This window comes from Chelon labrosus, assembly GCF_963514085.1.
Source record: "Chelon labrosus genome assembly, chromosome: 3".
In the NCBI taxonomy this organism is placed as follows: Eukaryota; Metazoa; Chordata; class Actinopteri; order Mugiliformes; family Mugilidae; genus Chelon; species Chelon labrosus.
The window spans coordinates 874,572-898,259 of record NC_140339.1 but is presented as its reverse complement, the minus strand read 5'-3'; the positions used below and the strand labels follow the sequence as shown (position 1 = coordinate 898,259).

At 42.6% G+C, this 23,688-nt stretch overlaps 3 protein-coding genes across 3 annotated transcripts; 2 read left to right on the top strand and 1 right to left on the bottom strand.

The window, feature by feature from the left end:
- Positions 1-424: 424 nt before the first annotated feature.
- LOC311486102 (stathmin-4-like) lies at positions 425-5,936 on the top strand (the record flags this gene model as incomplete). The annotated part of the gene is made up of 6 exons (XM_084541865.1): positions 425-488; positions 1,453-1,647; positions 1,736-1,831; positions 2,074-2,285; positions 3,141-3,416; positions 5,928-5,936. The coding sequence occupies 6 exons, from the start codon at positions 425-427 to the stop codon at positions 5,934-5,936; spliced, it is 852 nt and encodes a 283-aa protein (XP_084397991.1).
- Positions 5,937-7,585: 1,649 nt separating this feature from the next.
- On the bottom strand, positions 7,586-10,570 carry il17a/f1 (interleukin 17a/f1). Its single transcript, XM_084541122.1, has 3 exons — positions 9,273-10,570; positions 8,299-8,501; positions 7,586-8,215 (listed from the first exon to the last, which is right to left on the bottom strand). Exons 1-3 carry the CDS (start codon positions 9,300-9,302, stop codon positions 7,972-7,974), a joined length of 477 nt encoding a protein of 158 aa, XP_084397248.1. The 5' UTR covers positions 9,303-10,570; the 3' UTR covers positions 7,586-7,971.
- A 10,054-nt stretch (positions 10,571-20,624) lies between these two features.
- Positions 20,625-22,713, top strand: il17a/f2 (interleukin 17a/f2; the record flags this gene model as incomplete). The annotated part of the gene is made up of 3 exons (XM_084541864.1): positions 20,625-20,708; positions 22,008-22,163; positions 22,465-22,713. The coding sequence occupies exons 1-3, from the start codon at positions 20,667-20,669 to the stop codon at positions 22,711-22,713; spliced, it is 447 nt and encodes a 148-aa protein (XP_084397990.1). The 5' UTR covers positions 20,625-20,666.
- Positions 22,714-23,688: the final 975 nt, after the last annotated feature.

Below are 23,688 nucleotides of genomic sequence, written 5' to 3'. Positions count from 1 at the left end.
ACCACAGGTTCTACTGAGCAGCAGCAGCAGCAGTCAGAGGCTAAATAACAGAAACACTTTAATCCAGTTTAACAGAACCTCAGCCTCCATCCTCCACAGTGCTCATCAGGTGAATCACCACCTTTCTGGTTCCACATCAGCTCAACATGGTTTATGCACTGGTGTACCTAATGAAGTGGCCAGGTAGTGTTTCCTGAGAGAGGATGTCAATAATTAACGTCTTTTCTCTGCAGCTACATCAGTTCATTTATTCTGTGTCATGTTTCCAGTCACTGATGAAGAGCGTTCAGGAGGATTCCTCTGAAATAAACCTCCTCTCCTCCTCCTCCTCCTCCTCCTCCTCCTCTCCTCCTCCCGCTGCTCTGCCGGACCAATCACAGCCCGGTATCGCTGCCGGCCAATCAGAGGGCTGCGTGGTGATGTCATGCTGCTGTGTGGTGCTGATGCTGAGCTGCAGATCTTCAGAGTGGAGCAGAACGTGGCAGCAGGTGAGTTCATCTCTAGATTCACTTCAGCTTCTGTGTCCAGACCAGAGCAAAGACGAAGACGAAGATGAAGATGAAGATGAAGATGAAGAGAAGCAGCTCTGACTGACTCTCTTCATCTTCATCTTCACTCGTTCGTCTGCAGCTTCATCTTTAATTCTCGTTGCTGTTGTTGTGCATCTTTCTCTCTGACTCCTTTGACTTGGTCGTCTCTGCAGCAGCTGATGGCAACAATGACATCATCTCTTAGAGGACGCACACACACACACACACACACACACACACACACACACACACACACACACTGAAACCAGAGGCATCTGTGCAGATAAAACCTTCAGGTCTTTGTCTCCAGTCGTTACACTGCAGCGCTGCAGATGTACAGGATCATCTAATCTTGTATTTATCATCCCATTCTGAGCTGAAGCAGGTTCACGTCTTTCTCTTCCTGCCGTCGTTAAAGCGGCGGCTGCAGATCACCTGCGTCTCTCCTCTGCTCATCAGTGTTTTCTTGCAGATATTAAATAGAGTTTGTGGTTTGCAGACGTCGGTCAGTCAGTGGAGATGAGTTGTTAGCAGACCGTGATCAGGAGCAGTTCAGCTTCACTTTTCATTTTCATTCATCATATTCTGAGACTGTAAACCATCTGGAACACTAAACCTGAGCTGGGTCTCATCTCTGGTGACAGATCAGTGTTCTCCTGCAGATATTAAACAGAACTCACTCAGGAGCAGTTCAGCTTCATCTTCCTGTCTCATGTCATGGTTTAGTTTCTGATGCTTCCAGATCTTTGTCGTGTTTTTGCAGCAGCAGCTTCTTCTTCTTCTCTCAGGATCTGGACTCGTCTGCAGCTCGTCGTGTCTCAGCGGCCGAGTCATTCGTCCCTCTCTGGAGAGATTATTTTAAACTCTTGAGGTGAAGCAGAGCGAGAACACAGTGACTCATACGAGCTGAGCAAACTGTGAGCCGTCATCCAGAGATGGTTTCATTCTCTGGACGCTCACAGCTCTGAGCCTCTATCGTTGCCTGTCAGGCTTCACTCAGGGAAAAGCTGTGTCCTTACCGGTGTGTTTGTGTGTTTTGTGCTCAGGAGCAGACTCTACCTCACCACAGTGTCTTTGACAGAGAGCAGCAGCAGCAGCAGCACCATGACTCTTCAAGGTAAAACCTCTTTGGTTCTTGCTCCTGCTCTGGTCTTCGGCTCCGCTGCAGATTATTCTTCACATGTTTTGTCTGTTTTTGTTTCCAGCCTACAGAGAGAAGATACGAGAGCTCCCTCTGGTGTCCCTCTTCTGCTCCTGCATCCTTCCTCAACCCAGGGAGCCGCCGGCCGACAACAAGGAAGGTGAGAAGCTCCACATGGAGATCTGCAGACTCAGAGAACCTGGATCCAAACACGTCTGTCAGGTTTACGTAGTTCAGTTTAGCTGTTTCCATTCAGATGGGCCAGAGCTTCTTTGAGAGTCATGGGGGCCCTTTAAGGTGCCCAGGGGCCTCTTTCCTCATCATGGTTTAGAAGGTTGAACCTGACAGACAGATTCAGGTATTTAAACCCTTCGGTCCTAACATTGCTTCGTGTCTTTGCAGCTGCAGGCGTCGTGGACCTGAACCTGTGCAACATCCGGGACATGGAGGTGATCGAGCTGAGCAAGCGGGCCAGCGGCCAGGCCTTCGAGGTCATCCTGAAGCCGCCCACCTTCGACGGGGGCCCCGAGCTGAGGGCCACCACACCGCCTCGCCAGAAACCATCGCTGGAGGAGATCCAGAAGAAACTGGACGCCGCTCAGGAGAGGAGGAAGGTGAGTGGGTTATTTTAAACGTTAAACTGATGCTTTGACCATTTAAAATGTGGAACATCGTTAATTATTAGTCAGTTAATTGTGTTTTAAAAGGAAGGAAACAGGAAACAGAACCATGTTAATATTATTGATCCTCAGACTCAGCCATGCTAGCAGCTCTGTGGCTCTGTAGCTTTTAGCTAAATCCTAACATGCTAACATCATGATAATAATGTAGCAGCATGCTAATCAGTAGTAAACACAGTTGAAGCTAAGGTAGTCCTTATTTGTGTTAAATTTAATCAGATGATGGAGCTAAACTAAACTTCTTAGACTCAGTTCATTCTGAGGAGATAAACATCTGGAACCATCAACAGATTAGATTATTTAATCACACGTTAACGCAAATTAATCTATTTTAAAGATGTGTATGAAAGGGTTATTTTTCACATCTTTAATCTTCTGTTGACAAATACGCTGCGTATTACTGCCCTCTACAGGATAAAACTATCTACTATGACATAACGTCAGATTCTTCTCATGCTTTAATCACTTCCTGGTTTTCCAGACCACAGTTTGAGACGAGGTCATGATAACAGAACAACATGCTCACACATTTAATAATCAGTGGTGTTAAAAAGAATTTACTTTGACAGCTCTGGCTTAAACCAAACCTTCCAACAAACTAATGGTCCTAAAACTGATCCTTGAGGAACACCACAAGCTGTTCTACGTTTCTCTTGTGGTCAGATTTCTGACTGTAGCTGGATTGGCTTCCAGATTGACCAATGACAGAGCATTGTGTTTATACACAGTAGAACTGAACTAAAATTGTACAAAAAATGACTGGAGTTCTGTTTGAACACCTCCCTCTAGTGTCAGGAGGCGGAGCTGCTGAAGCACCTGGCCGAACGGCGGGAGCACGAACGGGAGGTCGCTCAGAAAGCTTTGACCAAAGAACGGCAGGAGCACCGAGCCGACGCCGACAAAGAGCAGCGACTGATGCACCTGAACGCATCGCTGCAGGAGAGGCTGCAGGAGGAGGTGAGGAGGAGTTCTACCGCTGCTTCAGGTCCAGAGTCTGGTTCATGGGAACGAATCGATGACGGTGTTGTTTCTGTTTATGTCTTTCAGGACAAGCACAGTGTGGAGGTGAGGGTTGTTCTCCAGATTCACTTCATCAACACAGGACAATCTCTACATCTACATCTCTTGAACAAACACAGTACAGTTTTCAAGACAACCTATGTTTTCAGTCTTTAGACTAAGCTAAGCTAACTACACCAAATGCTAAAGAAAGGCAACAAGACTAGTAGAGTTTCTTGAAGACGTTTCACCACTGATCAAGTAGTTTCTTCTGCCTCTTTAGTGTTTTTAGATAAACCATGACCTGGAAGGCTGAGACCCTTCACAGACTAACCACACCTTGACCTCACAACTCATATTATCTCAACATTTCTCTCTAAACATTTAAAATAGTCCTTTCAGTAATTCTGATCGACCTACATGCGTCTCCAGGGAAACAGGGAAGAGGCGGGTCTAACATTTAACACTTAAAGACTGAGACAAAACAGACGAGAAGCTCTGATTAACCTCTACGGCCCTCTAGGCAGCTGGGAGGAGTATGTCCAGAACCATCAGGTCAGGGTTCCTGACCCTGGTCTCTATGACTCTGGTCTGTATGACCCTGGTCTCTATAGAACCTGGTCTCTATGACTCTGGTCTCTATGGACCCTTGTCTCTGTGGACCCTGGTGTCTATGGACCCTGGTCTCTATGGACCCTGGTCTCCATGGACTCTGGTCTCTATGGACCCTGGTCTCCATGGACCCTGGTCTCTGTGGACCCTGGTCTCCGTGGACCCTGGTCTCCATGGACCCTGGTCTCTATGGACCCTGGTCTCCATGGACCCTGGTCTCTATGACCCTGGACTCTATGGACCCTGGTTTCCATGGACCCTGGTTTCTATGGACCCTGGTCTCCATGGATCCTGGTCTCTATGGACCCTGGTTTCCATGGACCCTGGTCTCTATAGACCCTGGTCTCTATGACTCTGGTCTCTATGGACCCTTGTCTCTGTGGACCCTGGTGTCTATGGACCCTGGTCTCTATGGACCCTGGTCTCCATGGACTCTGGTCTCTATGGACCCTGGTCTCCGTGGACCCTGGTCTCTGTGGACCCTGGTCTCTATGGACCCTGGTCTCCATGGACCCTGGTCTCTATGACCCTGGACTCTATGGACCCTGGTTTCCATGGACCCTGGTCTCTATGGACCCTGGTCTCCATGGATCCTGGTCTCTATGGACCCTGGTTTCCATGGACCCTGGTCTCTATAGACCCTGGTCTCTATGACTCTGGTCTCTATGGACCCTGGTGTCTATGGACCCTGGTCTCTATGACCCTGGTTTCCATGACCCTGGTCTCTATGACCCTGGTCTCTATGACCCTGGTCTCTATGGACCCTGGTCTCTGTGGACCCTTCTCTCTATGGACCCTGGTCTCTATGGACCCTTGTCTCCATGACCCTGGTCTCCATGACCCTGGTCTCTATGGACCCTGGTCTCCATGACCCTGGTCTCTATGGACCCTGGTCTCTATGGACCCTGGTCTCCATGGACCCTGGTCTCTATGGACCCTGGTCTCTATGGATAGGTCAGACTTCAGTGTCAGTAACATTGTGTCTGATTAATTAGTGATCAACTAAAACATCTTCTAGATCAGAGAGTAGAAAACACCCTGATAGCAATGATATCATTCTGAACTCATTCAGCAACCCCTTGACTAGAACTGGACCAAGAGTTTAGAGAAATACCACAAAGGTTCTAGTAACAATAGAACCAGGCCCACTCTCCATCTGGACATCTGGAGAACCAAAGAACCCAAAGTGTTCCACGTTGGGTTTTTACCTCTTGAAAGGGAATCTGGCTACAAAATCCTACTGATTCCACTACAGGAGGCAACGTACACACAAATCAACCTTTGGACATTTTATTTATCCTGGACATCATCACATTCTACCATTGTGATCATTATACAATCCAGAAGAAGATGGAGATTTCCTCCATGTTGTTCACAGATGGAACTCCCCAGGGAAACCAGTCACCAAGGCATGCTACATATCAATGCTAAGCTAACTTTCACAACAAGATTGTTGTATTGTGTTTATCATCTGTAGTACCACCATTAGACCACTAGATGGAGACAAAAGGATCATGACTGAAACTCAGCCATAAGGCTCAGATTCTATCCGTCAAGTCACCATGTGGTGGATAGTTGATGTAAAATCGTGTGGATAGACTCTAAAGAACCAAAACCTGAATAGGTTAAAACATCCGCGAGACAAGTCCAGGTCAAAGTGTCCACAGCTGGAGGCCAGAAATGTGGTTCTGAGAAAAGAACCTCAGAGAAAACTGGAAGAAAGTATTTAATAATCGACGACTCGTCCTTCATCTCTCAGATTATAATCTCTCTGAAACACATGAACTGTGTTTGTTTTTCATCAGAACAGAAACTAGAAGTATTTTATCACATAATCAGTGATGTGCTGTGTAATAAAGTGGTTTTACGACCACAAACAGGGCAAACATGCCAAAAGTATGTGGACAGGGCCTGTAGGTGGTTGAAATGTTTGTGAGAGTGAATCCTCTTGCTCTCTGCTTCCAGGTGTCCTGATGGCCTGATCACAACACAAGCTGAACATTATTTGGAAGCCATTTTAGAGAGCTGATGAGCTGATTGATGCGCTGGGACCCCGGCACTGCTCCCACTGGGAGACTGACAGGAAGTGACTCTGGAAAAGAGAAGAGAAGAAGAGGAGGAGGAGGTGGAGGACTTCTTTGGCGTCCAACCTCTTGACCTGTTCTGTACAACCGGGATCTTTTATTGAGATGAACTCTTTGTAACGAGGACGCAGCAGATTCGTCATCATTAGGTGGTTTGCAGGAGTTTTACTGTGCTTTGTTGCCATGCCAACAGTGCCAATGTGTTTGTGTGTGCGACTGCGTAAACCACCCAAACCTGAACTCATCCCAACAGGAAATGGAACCAACAACCCAAAGGATGCAGCAGTGTTCACCCTGAGACTCTGGACGTAGAAACCTGGAGCAGCTCCATCTGCTGGACAGTTTAAATCACCAGGCTCTTTAGGGACGTCCAGTGGAACAGCAGGAACAGCAGGAACAGCTGACACCAAGAAATGGAGTCCATGAAAAGTCTGAGTGGTTTTTAGATCAAGACCAAAAGACAAACAACTGGTGTTACTGGGAAGATTAGAGTCTGAGACGAGTTAGAGTTAGAGACGTCAACAAGACGCCAACAAGACGCCAATCAAACCAAAACCAGAGTGTGTGAAAATATTATATAAGTCTGAGACAGGAAGCCAAGACAACCACGACGTAGGAGAGAGACAAGTCTAAGATGAGTCAGATCAGTTCAGAGATCACGTCAAGACCGACACCAGACAAGACACATGAGACACATGTCCATGTCCAAGTCACAACAATAACCAACCTAAAACATGTTTAGTCCTGCAGACTAATTAACTGAGTGAGAAATCAAGAAAAATAATAGTCCAGAATACTCACGAGTCAGAGCGTCAACAAGACCGACCAGATCTAGACGTCAAGAACGTCAAGAACGTCAAGAACACCAACGAGACTCCAGAACTCTGATAATCAAAATATTTAAATAGAAGCCTGAGTCAGAAACTAATGTGAATAAAAGTAGTTTATCGTTGGTGGAGACCAAAAACTGAGTCATGACCCCCCAACCAGAACCAAACCAGATCTAGACCAATCAGAACAATGATAAGACTCAATACGAGGTCTGGAAATAAAAATGCTCACCAACATTAATGAGATATGTTCAGATTAGATGAAACCAATAAACTGGTCAGAGATTAGACGGGATTATTGAGCCCAGCGTTCGTTTCTTTTAGATTCTGCTTTTCCTTCCTGACTAAACTGGATGAGGCACAACAAACAGCTAGCTAGCTCCCGTGGCTAACATTAGCTCGCAGGACAACCCACACCCTGCTATGAATGAATGAATGAACAAATACATGAATGTGTGCACAGTGTTTACAGCTGCTTCTCTCTGGCCACGTCATAGTGAAGGGTCAGGACGATGATGATGATGATGATGATGATGTACAGAAATCACATTATATTTTATCTTCATGAATAAAACATTCACAGTTTCCGTCTTTGTTCAGTTTGTTTTTATTGAGTCAGTATCTGGAACATAAATACGCTACAGTAACACCTGAAATAAATACCAGCGGATCATTAACTTAACTTAAATAAAACCTCTTTAAATAAGAATAAAACATAAATAAATCACAGAGTGTGAACAGTGTGCGTTGTGTAGTTTCTCCCGTTTTCTATTTGGAGCTGAATGAAAAGCAATGGGGCGGGGGGGGGGGGGGGGTCAATCTGCACTGACCCTTTAAATAAAAACCACAAACATGTTAGTTAACCAACAGCAGACTGAAGTCTGTCACTAATTAATCTATAATTATCTTTTTTTGGATTCGTTTCTGTTTTCTACGTTATAACATGGGGCTCCTGTCTCGTGAACTTCTAAGAAGAACCCGGCCTCCATTTTCAACTCATGTTTAGACAAATATAAATATATCTATAGATGTATATATTTATAAATATAAAGTCATGGCCCCCCCAGGTCCTCCGGCCTGAAGCTGGTCTGGTTTTCATTGCTGGTTCTGGACCATGGGTCGGACGCAGGTGCAGCCCACGGCGATGAGGCGGGACTCCAGGCGGTAGTGGTAGCCGTGCCCCCCCGGCGACTTGACCCGGCGCAGCAGCAGCACCTGGTGCATGATGGGTCTGGACTCCAGGTTCAGGTCCTCCTCGCCTTTCAAGTCCAGGCAGCCTCGCAGCAGACAGTGAGCCTCGGACAGCAACGGAGGGAAGAGGGTGTCGTCGCTGGAGACGCTGAGGACGGGAAGAGACCGGGGACAAAACATGTTAGGGTCTCTCCTACTGCTACGACTACAGCTCCTCTGGTTCCTACTCACTTGTACGCCCACGGGGAGATGGAGGCGTTCTCCAGGGGCCTCAGGTTCCTGCTGGGAGCCAAAGCGCTGGCGTCAAGATGCAGGGGAACCGTTTCTACTGCTGCACCGTCAGAGGACTTCCTGTGTTTGGGCATGGCTGCTGCCCCTGTCACCATCACCATCATCACCATCATCATCATCATCACTGCCATGGCGCAGGAAGCCTGAGGAAGAGGAGGAACATTGTTTTTTAAATGTCTAAATAAAAGACGATACGTATCATTCAGTATCGTATCGTATCGTATCGTATCATTCAGTATCATATCGTATCGTATCGTATCAGGATGACCGAGAACTCAAGCTATTCTGAATGACAAGAAAGTTTTTGTTTTTTACGTGAAACAACCAAACAAATTTTTATTGAAATTCAGAAAATTCAAAAAGCTCCATTGCTGCCTGGAGAACCACGAAGGAATTAGACGTTGTAATTTATGATAAACAAGGATTTTACAGGAGAAGTTCACTGCTGGTAAATACTACCGTAGCACTCACATCTTCCTGCTTTATAATCTCAAACATTAAACCCATAAACATTAATTAAAAGCACGTGTTAATGGTTAAATGTGCAACAAATATATAGTACAGTTTGTTAGCAGCAAACATGAATATATCAATGAATAAACCAAAGACTAAACTACTACATGTGCAAATAAAACATTTTTCAACATCCAAATATAAACGTTTTTCACATTTTCTTTACAGATAAGTTCTTCTATGTGATCACATGTATTAAATAAATATAAGACGATGAAAAGTTTGGTTCTGAAATAACAAGAATGATGGAGTTGTAAAATAAATCATTTATATGTTTACATTGTATTTTACTTCTTTATTCCTATTTCTTTAATACTGGACGCTTTAGGCTTCCATACGTTTGACCATCCGTGTGGTTTCTCTTCTACATATTTAACTCTGATGCAGATTTCTTTACTCACCGTCAGTTTGGAGGTTTTTGCTGCTGCCATGCCACTGATGTTCTGTTCCAGTGTCGGTGCTGGTTAGTATATGATGCTCTGAATGTCTGGTTCTCTACTGACTGGAGGCTCCCTGGGTTCTGCTGGAGGTTCAGGTCTGAACGGGAGCTGATCTGTCTTTGTTCTGGTGGAGTCCAGGTGAAGCTGAGTTTTTATACTGATCAGTGCCATGGTCTGACTTCTTCTGATGACATCAGCGTCTTTCTGTTCGTTGATCTTTGATGTTCTTCTGTAAAACCACACATAACCACACATACCAGGCTGCATGACAGAGCCGGATCGCTGACCCACTTTCAGACTCGATATAGAGGTCAAATTATCCTGTACGCAGAAACTCGATGCATATTTTCTAGGTCGTCTCATCTTCTACAGCGTCTCCATCTTAAAACACGATATATGTATTCTGTCTTTGGGCTCTATGTGTTCACAGTTTGTCACATTTCCCACGCAGACTCTTTCTATCCGATGGAAACCCGATCAAATAAGTCACTTTAAAGTCGTAGCATCAGTTAATGGATTCATTTTTACCCTCAGCCCACATGGAACCAAGAGGAACTCATCATTACAGCAATATCAGTATCATATCATTCTATATCGAATCATTCTATATCGTATCGTATCGTATCGTATTGTATTGTATTGTATGGTTGTGTATTGCGATCGTTGTCATCTCATATTATTTTCAGATCGTGTCCTAATGTCTCTCTTGTCTTTGTTGAACATGAATAAATATAAATTCAGAAACATTAACATGTTCATCGGCTCTGACTCATAGCTCGACTTTGAACCACATCCGACTCTGCATAACAGTCAATTTAACTGATGCAACGACAGAAATTCTTCATCAGTCCAACTCGGGGCCCCCTGTGACTCTGTGGGGCCCCTGATCACTCACTCTTTCCTCTGCTCTGCTGGAGGTTTTAGATTTGCTGCGTTGCTGGTTGTCTGTTGTCATGTGATGCAGGATGCAACTCTCTGACCTGGTTTTTGGTCGTGTTGTGACTCAGGTTGGTCCAGAGTGCAGCATCATCACTTAAGGTACGTCGTTCCTTTAGTTGCTTCTTCCAGCCCACGCTGACAGCTCGGCTCTGACCTGGTTTGACTGAACGGACCGATGCTTATCAGTGAACTGCTCCCGGGTTTTTCACAACCGCTTTTTCTTTGTGGTCCAACTGTTTGAAACTCTCTCACAAAGATGTCACCATACTCAGCAGAAGAAGACGAAGAGTCTTTATTGTCACTGCAGAACACAAGTTGTTCAGTGCAATAAGATATAAGAATATATAATAAGAATATAAATTTGACTGTGGAATAGAGAACATTCTTATGCTTTATCAAATATGTCAAAGAAAACTTTTTTGGTTTTCATAGTGTTCACTGTCAGATATCCATATAATAACTCCAGAGATGAGCGTTTAGTAAATCTTAACCTGTGTCAAATTGTACTTTTGTGTGCAAATAGAGAAATTCAATTCAATTTTCTTTATATAGCGTCAATAACAATACAAATCGTCTCAAGATGCTTTACAAAACCCGGCCTGAAACCCCCAGAGCAGCCTGAAGGCAACGGTGGCAGGAAAAACTTCCTTTTAACAGGAAGAAACCTTGAGCAGAACCAGAACCAGAACCAGCTCATATGGAGGGACTCATCTGCCTAAGGCCAGCCGGGTACAGACAGAAGAAAGAGAGAAGAGAACAGCAAGATAAACATACATCTGTCATAGATACACATAATACAAATCGTCTCAAGATGCTTTACAAAACCCGGCCTGAAACCCCCAGAGCAGCCTGAAGGCAACGGTGGCAGGAAAAACTTCCTTTTAACAGGAAGAAACCTTGAGCAGAACCAGAACCAGAACCAGCTCATATGGAGGGACTCATCTGCCTAAGGCCAGCCGGGTACAGACAGAAGAAAGAGAGAAGAGAACAGCAAGATAAACATACATCTGTCATAGATACACATAATACAAATCGTCTCAAGATGCTTTACAAAACCCGGCCTGAAACCCCCAGAGCAGCCTGAAGGCAACGGTGGCAGGAAAAACTTCCTTTTAACAGGAAGAAACCTTGAGCAGAACCAGAACCAGAACCAGCTCATATGGAGGGACTCATCTGCCTAAGGCCAGCCGGGTACAGACAGAAGAAAGAGAGAAGAGAACAGCAAGATAAACATACATCTGTCATAGATACACATAATACAAATCGTCTCAAGATGCTTTACAAAACCCGGCCTGAAACCCCCAGAGCAGCCTGAAGGCAACGGTGGCAGGAAAAACTTCCTTTTAACAGGAAGAAACCTTGAGCAGAACCAGAACCAGAACCAGCTCATATGGAGGGACTCATCTGCCTAAGGCCAGCCGGGTACAGACAGAAGAAAGAGAGAAGAGAACAGCAAGATAAACATACATCTGTCATAGATACACATATCTGACTAAAGCGTACATGTGGAATCTTATGATACAAACTGATGATGTGAAAAGGTCAAACCGATGAATCATCTGTTCCAGGTTTACAGAATGAAATGTACACGTCTCTGGAGTCACATTGTATCGTATCGTATCGTATCATATCGTATCATTCTGTATCGTATCGAATCGTATCATTCTGTATCGTATCATTCAGTAACGTATCGTATCATTCTGTATCGTATCATATCATATCGTATCATTCTGTATCGTATCGTATCATTCTGTATTGTATCGTACCATATCATATCGTATCATATCGTATCGTATCACTCTATATCGTATCATTCTGTATCGTATCTATCATATCGTATCGTATCGTATCATTCAGTATTGTATTGTATCATTCTGTATCGTATAATTCAGTATTGTATCGTATCGTATCATTCTATATCGTATCATTCTGTATCATATAATTCAGTATCGTATCGTATCGTATCATTCTGTATCGTATCTATCGTATCGTATCATATCGTATCATTCAGTACTGTATCGTATCATTCTGTATCATATAATTATCGTATCGTATCGTATCATTCTGTATCGTATCTATCGTATCGTATCATATCGTATCATTCAGTACTGTATCGTATCATTCTGTATCATATAATTAAGTATCGTATCGTATCGTATCATTCTGTATCGTATCTATCATATCGTATCATATCGTATCATTCTGTATCGTATCGTATCTTTCATATCGTATCGTATTGTATCATTCTGTATCATATCGTATTGTATCGTATCATTCTGTATCATATCGTATCGTATCGTATCATTCTGTATTGTATCATATCGTATCATTCAGTATTGTATCGTATCATTCAGTACTGTATCGTATCATTCTGTATCATATAATTAAGTATCGTACCGTATCGTATCATTCTGTATCGTATCGTATCATTCTGTATCGTATCGTATCTATCATATCGTATCGTATTGTATCATTCTGTATCATATCGTATCGTATCGTATCATATCGTATCATTCAGTATTGTATCGTATCATTCAGTATTGTATCGTATCATTCTGTATCGTATAATTCAGTATCGTATCGTATCGTATCGTATCTATCATATCGTATCGTATTGTATCATTCTGTATCGTATCGTCATTAACTTCTGAATATCTTTAATATTTATTTGTTGATGGAGTTCTTATTTCTGCCTCGGGCCTGTTCTCATATGGACAGTAAACTGTTTAGTTCATACAGTGAAGTTCTTACTTTACAAGTCTCTCTTACTAATAACACTAAATAAATAAAATAAATAAATATAAAACCTACAAAGAACAAATAACAAAAAACAAGTTGCAGGAGAAATCTACTAAACAATAAAAAACCTTAAATAAAGCTGTTGAACTTGAGTGAAATGATCCACAGGGATGAATTAAACCTCCTTTCATTTAAACCTTTGTGTTGTTAAGTTGATTCTGACCTTTGACCTTTAACCTTTATGCAACTCTTTGGATGTTCTTGTGTTCGTTTTTGAAGAAACTGTTCACGCTGCTGTCTCGTTGGTCTGAGCTCAGAAAGCTAGACAGTTTTATTCTAAACTCCTTTCTGTGGACCATCACCTTATCGTGGTGGAGGGAACAGACTAGAATAAAGAAGAAGAGGACCTTCAATGCATATCACAGGAAACACGCAGACCATCACAAAGAAATAAAGACATATGGCATCCACATACTTGGAATTACCAAAGCAGGCGGCAGGAAGCAGAACAAACAGCATCATCACTTAAGGTACGTCGTTCCTTTAGTTGCTTCTTCCAGCCCACGCTGACAGCTCGGCTCTGACCTGGTTTGACTGAACGGACCGATGCTTATCAGTGAACTGCTCCCGGGCTTTTCACAACCGCTTTTTCTTTGTGGTCCAACTGTTTGAAACTCTCTCACAAAGATGTCACCATAGTCAGCAGAAGAAGACGACGAAGAGTCTTTATTGTCACTGCAGAACACAAGTTGTTCAGTGCAATAAGATATAAGAATATATAATAAGAATATAAATCTGACTGTGAAGTAGAGAACATTCTTATGCTTTATCAAACATGTCAAAGAAAATTTTTTTGGTTTTCATAGTGTTCACTGTCAGATATCTGTATAATAACTTGTTGAGTGTTTAGTAAATCGTAACCTGTGTCAAATTCTGCTTTTGTGTGCAAATAGAGAATGTGTGAGAAAGTCAAACTGATGAGTCATCTGTTCCAGGTTTACAGAATGAAATGTACACGTATCATATCGTATCGTATCGTATCATATCGTATCGTTTCGAATCGTATCGAATCGTATCGTATCATTCTGTATCATAGCGTATCGTATCGTTTCGAATCGTATTGTAGAACCTCAAGGGAACCTCACATTTAATGTAAGACGTCACAGGAAGAGGCAAAGGAAGATTTCTACCAAAAGCTAGATAAAGATATTCAGGACGCTGTTTGTCGCTGTGTTGGAGCCGTTCTAATAATAATAATATGAAATAATAAATCATTTAATGCACATTCAGAACAGATTTTAAACAGATTCAATATTTAAATCAGTTTTAATCTGATACCAAAGGACAACTCAGAACAAAAGGAGTGTGACAGAAGGAAGATGATGTCACCTTTCTGAGAAAATCTCTGTGTACCCCCCCCCCCCCCCCCAGAGACATCAGAGAAACCAATGTGGTGCCAGTCAGAGTTTCCCTATCTTCTTCATCATCAGAGGAGGAGGAGGTTGTGGTTCTGGTCTTTCTAGGACTGATGCTGCTGCTGTGGTGACTGGAAATGGGGGGGTGGGGGGGGCATCTAACATCCAGGAACAATACCTGTGACTCATGACTTCATTTTTCAGCTGCTTCACTATTAGCTTCAAATCTTTTTATCACGACTGTAAAATATGAACATTTACAGACACAGAGCTTCAGAGAGACAGAGAGACGTGTAGCAGGACTCACTGACAGAGAGAAATATATCAACTATACAAATAATAATAATAATAATAATAAAGAGGATTTTAAATGTCTTTAAAAGAAAGACAAGTCCTATAAATCTTTCATCTGATGACACACAGAACACAGTCCCATCGTCACAAACAGGCTTTAACATTTCCAGAAGCATTTTGTGCAACTTTGCCTTTGAATGATGAAATGTAAATTGCCTCAGACGCTGTTGTGCAATAATAGAACAAGTGTTGACGCGTCTCAATCTCCTGTTCCAGATATCTTCAGAAATAAAAACGACTACAATCTAGTCAACGCTAAAACTTCAGCACACGTCTGTCACATGTTCCATCGATGGGGTGGAAGACGGGTTTGCACAGATGTTGGCAGAGTAAACGTTAAAGCTCCGAGTTTACATTACCTCTGATTTCATTTTCTATTTAATGTTTACACATTTATCTCTTGTTAGTGTCCTTTAAACCGTCTGCTGCTGCAACAAACAAATAAATAAATAAGATTATTTGATCTGATGTTTAAATAAAGTCAGCTGTTGTTGCACTAAATGTATCTTCAACACACACGTCTCAGATCCAGAGTGGCACTAAGCTGATGGTGTAAAAAAAAACTCCCTTTACCCAGAAGACATCTTGAATCACAACATCAGAGGTTTTAAGGGGGAAGTGGTTGACCCTGGCGGGGGCTTTACTTGACTGTGAGGACAGGTATCAGAGCTTCTGGCAAGGGGCCCTTACAGAGGTCTAGTGATATGTATACGTATATATGTAGTTCCTGCTCTCTGCCTGTAGAGGGCGACGTAGCCCAACACATGTCTTCTCTCCTCTGATGCCTCCTCAGGACAAACTGCATTATTAGACCAGGGGCCACATTTAGTCCAGTCTGATCTAAAGGGGCCAGACCTGTACCAGGACACCATAAAAACCACTCCAGAGGTTTCTATTTGTTTTAGAGCAAACAACAAATACATCATGAAAATGTTCACATTTAATGAACTCTCCTTTTACTAAACATTTTATCAACCTGAAATTTAAGAAAAATAAAAGAGTAATTTCATCTCATAGATAGATTTATTCATCCTGTGGGTAGTTCATTGTCCAGTAGCTTCACACAGAAACAGGAGGAATTAAAGTGGTGTTAAAACGTGTTGCCTCCTTCCTGATTTATTATTTTAAATGTTTCAGATCAAACTCATTTAAATATTAAAGATAACACAAGTAAACACAAAATGCAGTTTTTAAATGATTACTAACTTTTCCAGCTCTGTGGAGGAACTTTGTCCATCTCATCTTTGTTGTAATTCAGACACAGTAGAGAGTTTTGGAGCATGAACCTCCTTTCAGGTCAAACCACAGCATCTCAGTAGGACTCAGGTCAGGACTCTGACTAGGTCTCTCCACAGGCTTCATTTTGGACCTGCTGCTGTGTTGTGGATCATTGTTCTGCTGCAGAACCCAAGTTCACTTCAGCTTGAACAGATAGACGTTGTCCTTCAGGATCTTTTTGGTAGAAATCAGAATTCATGGTTATTCATGGTTTATCACATCAAGTCTTCAAAGAGCCCCAGACCATCACATCACCACATTTATCTGTTGGTATCATGTTCTTTTTGTAAAACACAGTGTTACTTTTACACCAGATGTAATGGGACACACAGCTTCCACAAAGTTCAACCTTTGTCTCATCAGTTCAAAGAGTATTTTCCCCAAAAGTCTTGGGGATCATCAAGATGTTTTCTGGTGGTTTTCATCTTGGAATATTTTTGCCCCGTCTTTTTCTTACAGTGGAGTCATGAACACTGATCTTTCTGCAGGTCTCTGGATGTTGTTGTGGGGTCTTATGTGACCTCTAGGATCATTCTGGTCGGCCGGCCTCACTGTGGTGTCAGTAAATGGTTTCATAACCTTCTGCAGACTGACAGAGCTCAATTACTTTCTTTCTCATTTGTTCCTGAGTTTCTTTGGATCTCTGCATGATGTCTGACTTTTGAGGATCTTCTGGTCACTTCATCAGTCAGGTCCTATTTAAGTGATTTCTTGATTGAGAACAGGTGAGGCAGTAATCAGGCCCTGGTGTGGCTGGAGAAACTGATCTCAGGTGATAAACCACAGTTAAGCTATGTTTTAACGGGGGGGGGGCTGAGCTTGTCACACAGGCCTGTGTAGGTTTGAATAATAAAAACCTTCATTTAAAAGCTGCATTTTGTGTTTACTTGTGTTATCTCTGTCTTCTATTTAACTTTGATCTGAAACATTTAGGTGAGACAAAGAAAACTAATAATAAATCATGAAGGAGGCCACACGCCACCGTACAGGCTGCAAACAAGGATCAACAAATAAATGAAAGTATAAAATGACAGTGAGGTATAATGTAGATCGACTCCACTGACGTATCCTGACCTCCGAGACACAAAGTGCTGACGTCTCTGCCAGGAATCGGCGGCGGATTAAATCCTGGTAATTTATCAGATTCGTCGTCGGTGTCGCTGGTTTCCTCTCCACCCGTCAAACCAGGTCAAACTCAAGATGCTGACGCTTCTGCTAAAAGAACCCTCTCAGCTCTAAACCTCAAGAGTCGACCACATCGCAGCCAAAATCCAAAACCAGACACCCCCGCTGTGATGCAACGCCAAGGGGCGGGGCTGAGGGCTGAGGGCCTCTCTGACAGGAAGCAGACGTCTGCAAACGTTAATGGTTTCAAACTCTGTCTGCAACAAAACGGTCTAAATGAACCAGATTATGTTTTAGATTCTTCTGGAGCAGTTTTCATCAACATGTGGAATTAATTTAACGTGTCTGTCTCCGTTAGTCGAGTCATTTAGTCGACACGTCATATGTTCACCTCGTTTCATGTGTTCCTTCGTAGTTTAATGAAAATAATGAAAAACCTTTGGATGAGTCTGGACTGGACTGAGATCAACACCTTGAGCTCCTCCAACTAGTCCTGAACCAGGGAGCATCATCCTGCTGAGAGAGGACGTCAGGAGTCCTGTCTCCATGAGACGGTGGACATGGTCTGCAGCCATGCTGGGGGAGGAGTTACGAGTCAAAGGGACATCATCATAAATGGAAGGAACCAAGGTCTCAAACATCACACTGACTCCATCAGACCAGAACCTCCTTCCTCCAGGTCTCCATGGTCCAGTTCTGAGCTTCCATCAGAGGTCAGAGGTCAGCATGGACTCCCTGACTGGTCTGAGATCCACAGAGAGTTCTGACTCCTTTCTATCAGAACCAGAACCACACGGGTCAGAACCAATGATCCTTGGTCCAGGACCCTGACCCTGGTTCTGTTCCTTCTAATAAGTGAAAGTGATTGAGCCTCAGAAACTCTACTGTAAATGTTTATTTCTGTATCCTCTGGTTTTTAGAGAAAAACTTTTTTTTTTAACAAATCCACAGAAATCAATAAAAAACCCTAACCCAAAGCTTTTATAAAAAAACGAGACTGAATAAATAAAATAAAATGTTCATACGAAGGAACCAATAAAATAATAAATGTTTCAGGATTCACTAGAGACGAGTTTTCCAGTTTCCTTCGACTGCTGATGAAATAATTTTGTGTCTGTGAAGATCACTGACAGTAAAACAGGAGATGAAGTTGCTGATCCCACGCACAAAAACTGAAACGTCGAAGCAGCAAAGGAAGTGTAACAGATGGGTAGTACAGATAAGAAACGGCTACAAACATGTATGAGCACAAAATCAAACTAGAAAAATAAAATCCACAAGAGGTTGGACAGGATCTACATCATGAGGAGAAGAGAGAGGAAGAGGATGAGGAAGAGGAAGGTGGAATAAATAAATAACGTATTCACTGTAACGTTACATGAAAACACGTCTCTGTGATAAATCTACATGTTTTTCTTGTTAAAATGAGAAACTTTACTTCTAAAGTTATTTACATTCGCTGATCAGCCATAACATTATGACCACCTTCCTAATCTTGTGCAGGTCTCCCTTGTGGTGACTCATCAGAGAATGAACATGGGCCTTCTGAGGGTGTCCTGTTAGTGGGGGGTCCTTTGAGGGGAGGGGCCTCTGTGGATCATCCCACAGACACTTGATCAGTTTGGGATCTAGTGAATTTGGAGGCCAGGTCAACACCTTGTGCTGTTCTTCATGTTTTTTTTTTAGTTGTTCCTAAAGTGTTTTTGTGTGTGTGTCTGTGTCAGGCTGCATCCTGCTGGGGATGGCTGCTGCCATCAAGGAGTGTCATTGCTATGGGGTGGGGGTGCCTGGTCTGGTCTAGGTGGGTGCTACATGTCTAAGTAACATCCACACCAATGAATGCCAGGTCCAGAAGTTTCCCAGCAGAACATTGAACTGTCACAAGATGGTTTAAATGTTATTCACTTCTCCTGTCAGTGGTCATAATGTTGTGGCTGATCACCCTGTTAATACAATAAACAGCCCAATAATCACACAATTTAGTGATATAGCAAACACATAAATTCACCTTTACACAGATGATACACTGGTTTATCTTCCTGTTGTCTGATTACATTTAGTTGATTAAGTTATAAATCCACATATGTCCCCAGCCAGCACTTGAGATCTGATCTCAGTTTGTGTGTCTGTAAATCAGCAGCGCCATCATGTGGTCAGTAGAATATTGTAGCAGCTGCTGTCTCTAATGGATCTCTACCTACCGCTGGATCAGAACCATCAACAGCTGCTGGTTGACTTGGAGACATGATCCAGATGTTGGAACAAGATGGAAAGACTCTCACATGTTAAGATCTGATTTATTTATGAGTTAGTTATTTAGAGAAGGAAGGAAGGAAGGAAGGAAGGAAGGAAGGAAGGAAGAGATTACTTGGGGAGAGAACAAGTAGATTAGTTTCTAGTTTAGTTTGGTTCTCAGCTCCAAGGCCAGAATCTTTTAAAAGGCTCTCATTACTAATGAACAGACATGACTTATTCATGTGACCAGATCAGTGTTCACACCTGGACCTGTTTAACCTGGACACTAGAGACCAGATCAGTGTTCACACCTGGACCTGTTTAACCTGGACTCTAGAGACCAGATCAGTGTTCACACCTGGGCCTGTTTAACCTGGACTCTAGAGACCAGATCAGTGTTCACACCTGGACCTGTTTAACCTGGACTCTAGAGACCAGATCAGTGTTCACACCTGGACCTGTTTAACCTGGACACTAGAGACCAGATCAGTGTTCACACCTGGACCTGTTTAACCTGGACTCTAGAGACCAGATCAGTGTTCACACCTGGACCTGTTTAACCTGGACTCTAGAGACCAGATCAGTGTTCACACCTGGACCTGTTTAACCTGGACTCTAGAGACCAGATCAGTGTTCACACCTGGGCCTGTTTAACCTGGACTCTAGAGACCAGATCAGTGTTCACACCTGGACCTGTTTAACCTGGACACTAGAGACCAGATCAGTGTTCACACCTGGACCTGTTTAACCTGGACTCTAGAGACCAGATCAGTGTTCACACCTGGACCTGTTTAACCTGGACTCTAGAGACCAGATCAGTGTTTTTTTAACTAAAAGCTGATGTTCACTATAAGCAGCCACTCTTGGCTCCAGACATGTTTCCCATCGTCCTCATTATTAGCTCTTTTCCTCATTAGATGTTCGGTCCAGTGTTTGCTCAGTGTGTTCTTGTTGCATTATTCAGTTATGACGGTATCTTTGTAAAGTGTCGGTGTCAGCTTTTTGTCTTGAATGGTTTCTGTTGTTTTACAGCATTTTTCTTCTCTTCTGTCAGAGATGTTATCAGAGAAGAAAACGTGTCCTTTTCATCTCAGAGCTGCAGATCAGGCGTTCATCTGATCAGAGATAACGGGAATCTTCCGCCTCGTTTCTGTGAGCCGTTATCAGCTCAGCATCTCATGAGATCAGAACTGAGGGTCACAGATTGTGATAAATACTCAAGATCTCACTGGAGTCACGAACAGAAGCTGGACCGGACTACGGCGACAACATGAAGCTGCTGAGACACAGCGTGGACATCCTGCTGCTGCTGGTGAGCATCAATACCAGCTTTACAACGATTCATCCGTCATCTATTAGTCTCATTGTGGTTTCTTTCAATTCCAAGTAATGATGTGAAGTCGAATATTATTCTGATGATCGATGGAAACCTTAGAAATTATACAACACGATCAAATAACTTTTGATAAAATTAACTCTTCAGTAAAATTTTTAAAATATTAGAAAATATCACATTCCTAAATGCATGAAATAAGAAGCTAAACAAGACGTCATGATCAATAAAAAAGCTAAATAAATGGTTTCTAGTTTCATGTTAGTTTCACTGAAAAGACAAAGTGGAAAATCTCTCTGTTTTCCCGTATTTTACAGCTAATTTACTAAGAATTTGTTTAAAAATATCTTTAAATATTTCCACAGTTTGTTTCTAACTCTAAAAGAAATGGAGAAACTGCTGCGATGGATTCTGTCTTGTCTCATTCACCATCCTCCGTCATAAAAACCAGACGGGTCTTAATAAGTTTTACCACAGACTCTTAAGAATAAGAACTTTCTGGCTGATGATGTGATTTTCTGCTCCGTTTTAAGAAATCATAAAAGAAACTTTCCAGGAAATTATCTGGAAAATATCAACGTCAGTGTTTTAAAAGGAAGGTGATGCAGATACTGAATCCTACAACATCAGTAACAGCAGGATTAACGTGAAGATGATGATGTTAGCGATGTTTTAGTCACTTTGTTTAATTTAATGGATAAATAATTAAATAGCTGAGGACGAAAACCAGACATGAAACATGAAGTGATCTGCTGAAGGAATAACTACAGTTAATGACTAAGAGGGTGAAAGAGTTTAAGTGTGGATGAATTAAATAACATATTAGCACCCTAGCTACCAGCTAATGCTAGCTATTCATTAACAAACCACTGCAAACTGCAGCAGCATTGACAGGTCTTTGAGTTTTTTGTAGTAAAATGTTTAAATTATAATATTAATGTCTAACCAGCTAGAAATGAATAGTAAAGCTAACTGCTAGCTAGCTAAAATAAACAGTAGCTACTGGACTAAATCATGTAATAAATAGCTAGCTGGCCAGAAATGCACTAAATGTAAGCTAGAAATAATAATGATAGTTAGCTAACAAGTCATTTAAGTGTAAGCTAAAGGTAACAGTTAGCTAAAGTAATGGATAAACGGTTCAACTAGCTAAACTAAATTATCAAGTAAGATTAATAAAATACGATAACGAACATCTTTATCAGGCCGACCCATCTGGACACACCACATCTGGATGTCAGTTCACTGTTTGTAGTAACTTCCCGTCCTGCGTTCCAGGTATGTTGCAGTGCATTGTGGGTCACCTCCTCCGGGGTTAAAGCTCCTCCTCCTGGATGTGACTCCACGTTGGCGTTCTCCTCAGAGGTCTCCTCCTTGACTGAGGGAAACGGGAACATCCACATCAGATCTCTGTCTCCGTGGACCTGGAAGTCAGTAAACGCATCAATTCATCAAATTATGAAAGTCTATTAGCTTCAGGTGGCTAATGTGAGCTAGTGTTAACTGTTGGTACATGATTCAGATCATTTACACTCACTGGCCACTTCATTAGGTACACTAGTGAAGTCATTCTAATCTAGAAGAATGTTCATCTTCTGGCCAGGTCTCCCGTCTATCACAGGGCGAACCTTCACGTAGACTAGAGTTAGAGCAGGACTGGTTTCACTAGTGTACCTAATGAAGTGGCCGGTGTGCGTTGTCCACATGGTCCTTGTGTTCCTGATTGACGTTTTAAATGTGTGGGTCCAGGCCGACCACGGTGAAGGACCAGATCCCCTCCACGCTCTGGGAGGCCGAGTGCAGCAGCAGCTTCTGCTCCGGTCTGAACCAGGACCACCCGGACAAACTCAACCTGAACTCGGTCCCCGTCTACCAGAACATCCTGGTCCTGAACCGGCACCACGGCGGGCGCTGCTACACCGCATCGTACCGCTCCGTGGCCGTCGGCTGCACCTGCGTCTGGGCCAAGACCGAGCAAAACTGAGTCAACGCTGACCTGAAAGAACCAGAACCAGAACCAACAATAGGAAATAAAAGGACCTTAAAAATGTTGTTGAGTTTATCTGTTTGTTGTGTTATCCATCCATCCATCCATCACTAAACTACTTTTAAACATGACCCTGTCCCGTCACACAGTGAAACTGTTGAGGATAAAAACACAATAAAGCTGAAAGTTTATGAAATGCTAACAAAGTGTCTGTGGCTAGCTAAAAAGATTTTGCTCTAGCTAACAGCTAACGTTAGCTATCATTAGCAAGCGACTGTAATCTGTGACGTCAGACTCTGATTCTGACAATGGCTGAGTCTGGAGCTAGCTAACAGATAGCATTAGCTGCCATTAGTTGGTACCTCAAGGGAATGATTTAGCTAACTACAGGCATATTGCTAGCATGTGGCTATGTTAGCTGTGGTCTAACGCTTTCTGTTCATCCACTGATTTATTTTACTTCATTACAAATAAAACCAAACAATACTAATTTAAAACAAATGGACAAATACATTTCATTCATTTTTTAAAGTAAATATATTCATAATGATTTGTAACGCTGCCATTCGGCTTTTAAATTAACATCTTAGTTTTATTGTGACCTATAAAATTATTATTATTATTATTGTTTAAAGCTGAATCTGTTCAGACATTCATACTCTGGATTCATTAATGAATGAATTATTATTTATTGTAAGTGTAAAGCAGTGTGAGGAGCTGCAGCGGCTGGTTCTGGTGGCGGTGCAGCAGTGAGGTGTGTTAGAGCCGAGTCTTGTGACGTCTGAAATCAGCTCTAATTAACTGGAAACAAGAACACATTGTGGAGGAAGTGTGTGTCAGCGTTCATGTGACGGCGCTCGGTCTGCAGCCGGACTCAAACCAGACACAAACAAAATGTTTCCCGCAGAGAATTAACTCAGGTAGGTTCGTCTTTCTTCTTGATGCCGTGTCCTCGTGATGACTTCCAGCAGA

Coding starts and splice junctions, on each gene's coding strand:
- il17a/f1 (XM_084541122.1), bottom strand. CDS start 9,302: ATGGCAGCAGCAAAAACCTCCAAACTGACG. Junction 8,502..9,272: donor CAAAAACCTCCAAACTGACG/GTGAGTAAAGAA, acceptor CCTCTTCCTCAG/GCTTCCTGCGCCATGGCAGT. Junction 8,216..8,298: donor ATCTCCCCGTGGGCGTACAA/GTGAGTAGGAAC, acceptor TCCCGTCCTCAG/CGTCTCCAGCGACGACACCC.